This window comes from Bison bison, unplaced genomic scaffold, assembly GCF_000754665.1.
Source record: "Bison bison bison isolate TAMUID 2011002044 unplaced genomic scaffold, Bison_UMD1.0 scf7180017864316, whole genome shotgun sequence".
In the NCBI taxonomy this organism is placed as follows: Eukaryota; Metazoa; Chordata; class Mammalia; order Artiodactyla; family Bovidae; genus Bison; species Bison bison.
The window spans coordinates 3,609,677-3,619,365 of record NW_011494888.1 but is presented as its reverse complement, the minus strand read 5'-3'; the positions used below and the strand labels follow the sequence as shown (position 1 = coordinate 3,619,365).

At 38.8% G+C, this 9,689-nt stretch overlaps 1 protein-coding gene across 5 annotated transcripts in view; it reads left to right on the top strand.

Moving 5' to 3' along the window:
- Positions 1-9,689, top strand: part of HIATL1 (hippocampus abundant transcript-like 1) — a 121,782-nt gene that overhangs the window by 89,270 nt on the left and 22,823 nt on the right. For all 5 annotated transcript variants that reach the window (XM_010852794.1, XM_010852793.1, XM_010852795.1 and 2 more), the window contains 2 exons: positions 5,331-5,458; positions 7,738-7,852. In XM_010852794.1, the coding sequence (XP_010851096.1) occupies positions 5,331-5,458; positions 7,738-7,852 (243 nt within the window). The remainder of the gene's footprint in view (positions 1-5,330; positions 5,459-7,737; positions 7,853-9,689) is intronic.

The following is a 9,689-nucleotide window of genomic DNA, read 5'->3' as shown; positions in this document are numbered from 1 at the left end:
GCTCAACATTCAGAAAACGAAGATCATGGCATCTGGTCCCATCACTTCATGGCAAATAGATAAGGAAACAGTGGAAACAGTGTCAGACTTTATTTTGGGGGGCTCCAAAATCACTGCAGGTGGTGACTGCAGCCATGAAATTAAAAGACGCTTACTCCTTGGAAGGAAAGTTATGACTAGCCTAGGTAGCATATTCAAAAGCAGAGACATTACTTTGCCAACAAAGGTCCATCTAGTCAAGGCTATGGTTTTTCCTGTGGTCATGTATAGATGTGAGAGTTGGACTGTGAAGAAAGCTGAGCACCGAAGAATTGATGCTTTTGAACTGTGGTGTTGGAGAAGACTCTTGAGAGTCCTTTGGACTGCAAGGAGATCCTACCAGTCCATTCTAAAGGAGATCAGCCCTGGGTGTTCTTTGGAAGGAATGATGCTAAAGCTGAAACTCCAGTACTTTGGCCACATCATGCGAAGAGTTGACTCATTGGAAAAGACTCTGATCCTGGGAGGGATTAGGGGCAGGAGGAAAAGGGGACGACAGATGATGAGATGGCTGGATGGCATCACTGACTCGATAGACATGAGTCTGGGTGAACTCCGGGAGTTGGTGATGGACAGGGAGGCCTGGCGTGCTGCGATTCATGGGGTCACAAAGAGTCAGACACGACTGAGTGACTGAACTGAACTGAGTGATCTTTTAATGATTTAATAATTGAAAGATTGAGGTCAGGAGGAGAAGGGGGTGACAGGATAAGATAGTTGAATGGCATCATCTTTTCAATGAACATGAGTTTGAGCAAACTCTGGGAGATGATGTAAAACTGGGGAGCCTGGTGGGCTGCAGTCCATGGGGTCACAAAGAGTCAGACACGACTGAGCAACTGAACAACAATTGTCACTGAGCATTATTTTAAAATAATATTTACTTAATGAATAGATTAAATTACAATTGAAATCCAGAATCTAGATAATAGTATCTTTTTTTTTTTTTTTTTTTTTAGAAACTGCATCATTTTAAATAAAACTTTAATTCTTGGCCTTCTCATGTCCTTTGTTTTAATGACATGCATTCCATATTTTATTGTATGAAATCTAAAATCAGAACTGTCCAAAAAATTTTCCAGGGTTCTTTGTGTTCAGATTTTGTTACTGTTTTTATGGTGCTTCTTATTTCTATTCTTTTGTCCTCTTAAATTTATTTCCATGTTTTTCTTGACCAGTTCTATACTACCCAAGACCTCGGGTATTTGATATTTTTAGAAAATTTTAAAGCAATGTAAAAGATTTTCTTTTCTAAATTTATAAAACTGATGTTGCAGGTCGTGAATTTCAGCCCTGCTTCTGCAGTTGTTTGGCTCTTAAAAAGATCGTTTAACTCTTTTGATTCAAAAACAGACCAAATGCTGGAAATCCAATGTGTCTTATAAATTGCAGGGTTTGATGCCTTGTTGTTCAGTCCCTCAGTCTTGTCCAACTCTTTGCAATCCCATGGACTGCAGCATTCCAGGCTTCCCTGTCTATCAGCATCTCCCTGAGCTTTCTCAAACTCATGTCCAGCCGGGGTCCAGCCCCGGTGGATCCAGGGAATTCGAAGTGGGGACGGCGTCGGCGAGGATCAGGAAACAATTGCTTAATTAAACGTTAATTAAGGATATAAAGAGTGGTTAAATAAGGATAGCTCAGTGAGGAAATTCAGTGGAGAAAAGAGGCTGAATACTTGGTTTACGTGGAAAGCTAATAAAATTCCAAAATAAGGAATTTACGTCACCTACGTAGGCCGCAGGCATCCTCCCGTTCTCCTGAAGAAGAGGAGACACTAAGGCCTCCCTGGCCAGATCTTAGAAGCCCAGGCATAATTAGTAGGCTTGTCGAGCCTCCACGCTCAAGATGGAAATTCAGCCGAAAAGTGAGAGAAAGAACGACATGGGGAGACCAAGTTTCGGTGAACAAGGCCCGCACTTTATTTTCCAAAGTAGTTTTTATACCTTAAGTTGTGCATAGAGGATAATGGGGAAGTAGGGTCAGCAGTAAGCCAGGCTTTCTTCCTGCAAACTTATCATATGCAAAAGTTTAGGTGATTTACATCATCTTCTGGCCTGGAGGCTGTCAACATTTTAAGATCCTTTTTTCAGAAAACATTTTTCTCTAAAGGTGATTATTCTAAAGTCAGGCACCACCCTCCAAAAGCATTAGATAAAGTTGCATTCCTATAGGGCAAAAGTGTGGTGGGCTATAACAAGAAAAGAATTAACTCAAGGGTCCAAGTTTACAAACATTAAAGCTACTACTTACATTCCTATACACCAATTATATTAATCAATACACTGCCAGGGACACAGTAGGTAAGGGATATGGAAACTTAGCAGCAAACATTGGCCCAACAAGTGAAAAACCCTTCACCAATACAATTTCTAATCAATCTTTTAACTGCTCAAAGTAATCTGTATTTAGGCAGTTTAGAACATCTCATGCCTCTCACGGTTGGGAGTCTGTGAACAATCACATGTGGCCAGAAGAACCTTCAGGCAGGCTAGAGGACTTCCAAAGGAGTTTGTAGGTTGAAACACTCTTATCACACCCAGGAACTTTATTAACTGGAGCTGTAAGTTAACTCTTTTTCAGAGAGAGGTGGTAGAGGACAGCCCCCTGTAAAGTCAGAGATGTAGGTGAGAGCACAAAGCAGTAAAGTAGGCAGACTCTGGTTTTGGGGGTAGATGCTCGAGAATTTCCAGGGGGACTCCTGAGGCTCGATCCTGCCTTTGTGTATGCCGAGCCTCCTTCCTCATGACCTTTGCCACGGGCGGAGTTCCTCACGCTGGCTCCCGGCACATTGAGTCAGTGGTATCATCCAACTGTCTAGTCCTCTGCCATCCCCTTCTCCTCCCACCTTCAATCTTTCCCAGCATCAGGGTCTTTTCTAATGAGTCAGCTCTTCCCATCAGGTGGCCAAAGTATTGGAGCTTCAGCTTCAGCATCAGTTCCTCCATTGAATATTCAGGATTGATTTCCTTTAGGATTGATTGGTTTGATCTCCTTGCAGTCCAAGGGACTCTCAAGAGTCTTCTCCAACACCACGGTTCAAAAGCATCAGTTCTTCAGCGCTCAGCCTTCTTCACAGTTCTTCAACTCTCACATCCATACATGACTACTGGAAAAACCATAGCTTTGACTGTAAGGACCTTTGTTGGCAAAGTAATGTCTCTGCTTTTTAATATGCTGTCTAGTTTTGTCATAGCTTTTCTTCCAAGGATAGGCATAGATTAATATTTTATTTCAGAGGAGTCAGAGGAGTCCAATGCTTTTCTCCTAAGCTTACCTCCCCTCCACTTAGTCTTAGTCTTACCTCCCCTTGCTTCAGTTTACCCATCTCCTGGTCCATTGTCTCTGGGTTTACTAGTGGCTGATAGGGGATTAGAATCCTGTTCTTTCTCTTCTCAGCCTTAGAAACATGAATTGATTGCCTCATAAAAGTTCTCTTCAGCTTACCAAACCTCTTTGCAAGCCTTTATCACCAGACTGTATGGTAGGTACCAAGGGTACAGAGATGAAAGAAAATCGTTTCTCTGACCTTAATCTCAATTTCTAATCTAATAAAGAAGATAGACAAATAACAAGTAATTTGTAATAGAGTATTATAATTATAATAGAAGAGATATGTGCCAGGGTGGGGATAGGAGTTATTTGTTTTGTACCCCTCAGAAACCAATGTGATTAATTCTATTTGAGTAGCTAAGAAAATAGAGGAAGAGGTACTCCTGGCCCAGAGTTGAAAAGAATGACTAGTAGTTTACCAGGTCCAAGTGTGGAAAATGCCTACAAGCACAAGGGCTTTGCAAATGCCCGTTTGCACAAAGGAATGTAGTATGTTGAGAAAACTAAGAAATATTGCATATAGCCAAAGCATAGGATGCATGCTAGGTACTAGATTTTGGAGGGTTCTATCTGTAGGCTGTGCTGAAGATTTTTTTTTTAATGTACTATGAAAATTCAGATATACAAAAGGAGAGAATAAGATAATAAACTTACCCATGTACTCATCACCATCAGCATCTCCCCGCTCTTATCTATCTTGGTTTTCCACCACTCATTTTTAATTTTAGTATTTAAAAGCAGAGTTCAGACACTTGATTTCAATTCTGCACAGTTGAGATTTTAAACAAGGGATCAAAGAACTGAAGTCTGCAGCTCATCAAGGTTTCTCTTGGGGTTATGTGGAGGACAGATTGAAAGGAAGTAGAACCAGGGGCAGGGAACAGTTAGAAGATTATTTTATTTAAATCCAGGCAAGAAATGTTGAAATGCATCACAGCGGGGGATAGACCAAGAGAAGTCATTATAAGAGAATGGTCTGGAAAATCACCATGGGGAATGAAGGAATGATGGGGAAGCTTTGGACAGCTTCTTAGCCAAGATGGGAAGTGTGGGTGTTTGGTCAGATTTATAGGGAACAGTGTTCATGTTAAATGTCCAAGTAGGAAAGTCCATTTGACTGTAGACACAGAACTCAGAAGAGAGATTGGAAAGCTGTTTATAAAGTAGGTGGTGGTGGCCATGCATATAGGCAGAGCATCTAAAGGAGGACAGTGGCACCAACAGAGTCTGAGAGGCAGGCCTGTGGCCACCTCAAAGGGCCCTGACATGAAAAAAGAAATTGATATGGAAGTGGTCAGCCAGCAGAGTGACTAGCAAATAATGAGGAAGTGATAAATGTGAGTTTGTTTTTTTTTTTTACTTTCTTTGCTTATGTGTGATGGTGCTCTTGCCTCCCTTTAGCCTCAACTCTGGTGCAACTTTTCATTATCTCTATCCTAAATTCATCAGACAAATAGAATCTACTTCTTTTATGGACATTTAGTATATGCACATTCATCCTGTTTATTCTTATTAGCTTACAAGCCCTTTGAGAGCAGAAGGTATGTATTCATCTGAGTGTCTTCATTTCACCACTTAATTCAGAGCTTTGCACGTAATAGATATGCTGTATGTATTTATAAAATGAATTAAGTGTCTGGCTTCTTCCCATACCTTTGTTGTGTGTTCACATTAAGGGCCAGCTGTGAGTATATATATATTTCATATCACCTCACTTTTCCAGTTTCACCCAGAAAACAAGCTTTTATCCTTTTCTTCCCTCTCAAATAGCATGCTTACAAATTTTGTTAGAATTTAAAAAAAAAACAAAAAACAGGTTTTATTTAATGTTACAAATTATTCTGTTTCAGAGCCACTAAAATGAATTAGAGCATTTAGAAATTCATTTAGAAAATGAAAATTATAAGTAATTGGGGGAATCACATTATAAATTTGACCCTTGCTTCTGCTTTCTTCTCCAGGGTCTGCTCTCTTTTTTGAGTGCCCCACTCATAGGTGCACTGTCTGATGTGTGGGGAAGGAAGCCTTTTCTTCTTGGCACTGTCTTCTTCACCTGCTTCCCAATTCCACTGATGAGAATCAGTCCATGGTGAGTGACTAGGCCCTCCGTCACGACTGTCTGTTTGGGGTCACATATGGACAATACATCTACAGTGCACTTTTCAACCTTTGCAGAGCAGTTGTACCTGTATTATCATTTGAACTCTTTGCTAATACTGAAAACAAGTAGGCAGTTGCCATCATGCCCATTTTATAAATGAGGACATGAAATTAAGTCTAAGATAGTTACTTAGGTGAACAAATAAAATAAAAGATGTCTCTAAGGGCAGTTGCTTTTGTCATGAGGTAAGTTACATGATTGGGTCCCGGGACGGGGCAGGCAGTCTATACTTACTCAGTTGTGGCTCATTTGACTTTGCAGATGTGTTGTTTTTGTCAGCTCATGCAGCAATCCCCCAGGTTTTTGGCATCAGGGACCAGTTTCATGGAAGACAATTTTTCCACAGACGAGGGGTGGTTGTGTGTTTCCGGTTGTAATGCAAGCAGTGGGGAGCCATGGGGAACAGCAGGTGAAGCTTCTCTTGCTCACCTCTCATTGGATGGCCCACTTCCTAACAGGCCACAGTCCGCTGCCTGGGGGTTGAGGACCCCTGTTCTAGGGCACTGACATGATCATAGTTTACATCAAAAGTCAAGAGTCCAACTTCCCTGATGGTCCAGTTGGAATTCTGTCTGCCAATGCACGGGACACGAGTTTGATCCCTGGCCCAGGAAGATTCCACATGCCACTGGGCAAGTAGGCCAGTGTGCCACAACTATTGAAGCCTGCGTGCCATAGAGCTGGTGCCCCACAATAAGCCACCGCAATGAGAAGCCCACCCACCACCACTCGTAAAAGCCTGCATCCAGCAACAAAGACCCAGTGCAGACAAAAATAAATTAATTTTTTAAAGGGGGGCAGGAGTCACTTTAGTGTGTACTGTATTATGTCCAGCAGCCTATTCTAAATCATAATGTGAATTTTAATTTGATCTTATTTTTTCATGATAAATAGGGAGAGAATAATTAGCATGTAATAACCAAAGTCATTTAGTTAATAAAAATGTGTTGAAATTTGTACCTGAGCTGTAACTTAGTTTTTCTGGAGCCCAAAGAATGATATTTTGGTCAGAATTCCTGTTGCTGAGATGCTGTTCCTATGTGAATAACACAGTTTAGAATGGAAGGGTCTTTTGTGTTTTGTTCATTTAGGGTTTAAATGCAACTGATAGATTTGGGGGATACTAAATGTGAATACTCTCATTTGGTTATCTGATAGGAATTTTATGTCAATATTTGTCATGTTCTAAATGTGTTGGGTACCTATAAGGAACCATTTTGGTTCCTACCAGATAGATTTTTTAAAAATATTTTTTGGTATTGATTCTTTCTGTTCAAGAACAAGTCCTGCTTTTCTGATGCATTAGGTTTTTTGTTTTTTCAATGTCTTCTCAATATCTTACAGTTTTTTTATTTAGAATCTTAAAATGATTTTACCTCTTCTCTTCCAGTTGTCATGCAGCTGCTTCTATTGCTTGTATTGACTAATGCATAAAATAAAAATCTTTTATTATTATTAAATAAAAGTAATGATTATGGACCTATCTTCCTTATGTATATGAAGGAAATTTTATGTTTTATCCTTGAGTATCAAACTAGCTTTTGGGTTGAAAAATACTAGTTCCTATTTTGTTTAGAGATTTTCTTTTTTAAAATCAAGGGAATATCAAGTTTTGATGCCATTAGTATCAGTGGAGATGATTTGAATTTTCTCCTTAAATCTATTACATGATTAATTATATTAATAGATTTCTAATATTGAAACATCATTACATCCTAGAATTAAAACACTACTTTTTGTTCTATGAGATTCTATTGGCTAATATTTTAACTAGATTTTTGTTAAGCATATATTTTATATGGTAGAAATTTTTTTGTCTTATATTAATTTTTAAAATTCTTCCTGCTTTTGTGTATATGTATTTTTCTCAGCTAAAACTCAGAAATTTAGAAAGTTTTCATTTATGTTCTGGCTATCATTAAAACTAACTTTACTGCATACTCCTACTTTTTCACTTTTTTTAAACTGCATGTACTGACACCCCTTGAGCAATGACAGTATTGGTATGTTTCTACTTCCTCTCCATCTTGATTATAATTTTATTAGTTGTCCTTTATATCTTTAAATATACATGTATTTTTACAATTTATATTTTGGTTTATAACCTTTACATGATATCTTTGATTTGATTATAAAAGTGTATATACACTACTTCTCTCATGAATGCTTAAAATAATCTTTTTTTTTTTAAAATAATCTCTTTATAGGTGGTATTTTGCAATGATTTCCATATCTGGAGTCTTCTCAGTCACGTTCTCTGTGATATTTGCCTATGTAGCTGATGTCACTCAGGAGCATGAGCGAAGTACTGCTTATGGATGGGTAAGATAATAGATTATGTTTTTTAACCAGAGAAATAATAAACATTCTACTAAAAATTTACTAGAAAGTGAGCTTTTATTAAAATAGTGTTAATTATGTAAAGAAAATCCAAAACAGTTGAAATAAAAAAGGAGACTTGTGAGAAACTAAAAATAGCAAGATAAAAATTGCTACGGATTTATCCTTTGGTTTTAGTGTTGGAAGGTTGGCAGGATATGTGAGTTGTCACTTGCAAAGTTTTTCTAAATGTGGTCTGATTTGTTTCTTGTTAGCTGATCTCTTAAGGAACCATAAACAGTAAACAGTTGCTGCAATCATAGATCTCTGTGCACCTAATTAGAATTGGAGAGGTGACTGAACCTCAGTTATGTTGATTCATTGTCACTGTATTGCAGGTTATGTGACTAAGACACTTATTTGGAATGTAGTACTACAGAAAAAGGACTACATTCAGTAAATAATTTTTGAGTCAATAACAAAAGTTATAGGAGACCTTTTTGGGATAATTGAATATTAGAAAGTCACTTCTAATTTTCTTGGGCAAGATACTGGCATTGTGATTATGTAGGAGAAGAAAGACCTATAAAAGATGGCAGTCTGAAGCCATTTAGGTCAGAATGTCACAACTCTGAGAAATACTTAAGTGGTTCAAGGGGGGAAAATGACAGGTGAGCATTTGTGGGCATGTGTTCAATATGTGAACCTCTTGGGGTATGTGAGTATGAACAGGGAAAGTTTTCCCTTCTTCCCTTTTAGGTTCTTTGAGTTAAGGGAGTGAAAGTCGCTCAGTTGTGTCCAAGTCTTTGCGACACCATGGACTATACAGTCCATTGAATTCTCCAGGCCAGAGTACTGGAGTGGGATAACCTTTCCCTTCTCCAGGGGATCTTCCCAACCCAGGGATCAAACCCAATTCTCCCGCATTGCAGGTGAATTCTTTACCAGCTGAGCCACAAGGGAAGAGTGAGCAAAATAATTAAATTGACATAAAGTTGGAGAGAACCTGGAGAAGAAAATGGCAACCCATTCCAGTATTATTACCTGGAGAAATCTGAGGAGCCTGGTGGGCTACAGTCCATGGGGTTGCAAGAGTGAGACACGACTTAACAACTAAAACCAAAGACAGATTAATAGGAGAAAAACAAATTTAATTTCATGTGTGTGGGAGTCTTACAAAGATGTGAGAGGCTCAAGGACTGTCAGCAGGTGAGGCTTATATACCATCCTGAGCTAAGGAGAAAGACTATAGGGGTCTGGGACTTCAAAGGGGAGGAAAATAATTCACAGGAAGATGAGGAGAGCAAATCAAATGTTTGCCATTACATGTAGGTAAGTCTTTCTAATATAAAAAGTTATCTTTAGTACTTAGTATCTTTATCATAGTATTATTAATATCTTTCTAATACAAAAGGTTATCTTTAGTATTTAGTATCTAATGTAAAAAGTTAACTTTAGTATTTACCAGTATTTCTTGGTATAGGTTAACTTTAGTATTTACCAGTATTTCTGCTTTCTAAGCTCTTTTAGGTTTTTATCAGCTAAGTTTAGTCCCTCAGTCCTGTCTGACTCTTAGACCCTATGGACTGCAGTGGGCTATTCTGGGAAAGGTAAAAAGCTTTGCCTGAGTCTCCTGGGTCATAATTGCCTTCTGCTTGAAAACTCAGCAGTGGCCACAGGACTGGAAAAGGTTAGTTTTCATTCCAGTCCCAAAGAAAGGCAATGCCAAAGAATGCTCAAACTACCACACAATTGCACTCATCTCACATGCTAGTAAAGTAATGCTCAAAATTCTCCAAGCCAGGCTTCAGCAATACGTGAACCGTGAACTTCCTGATGT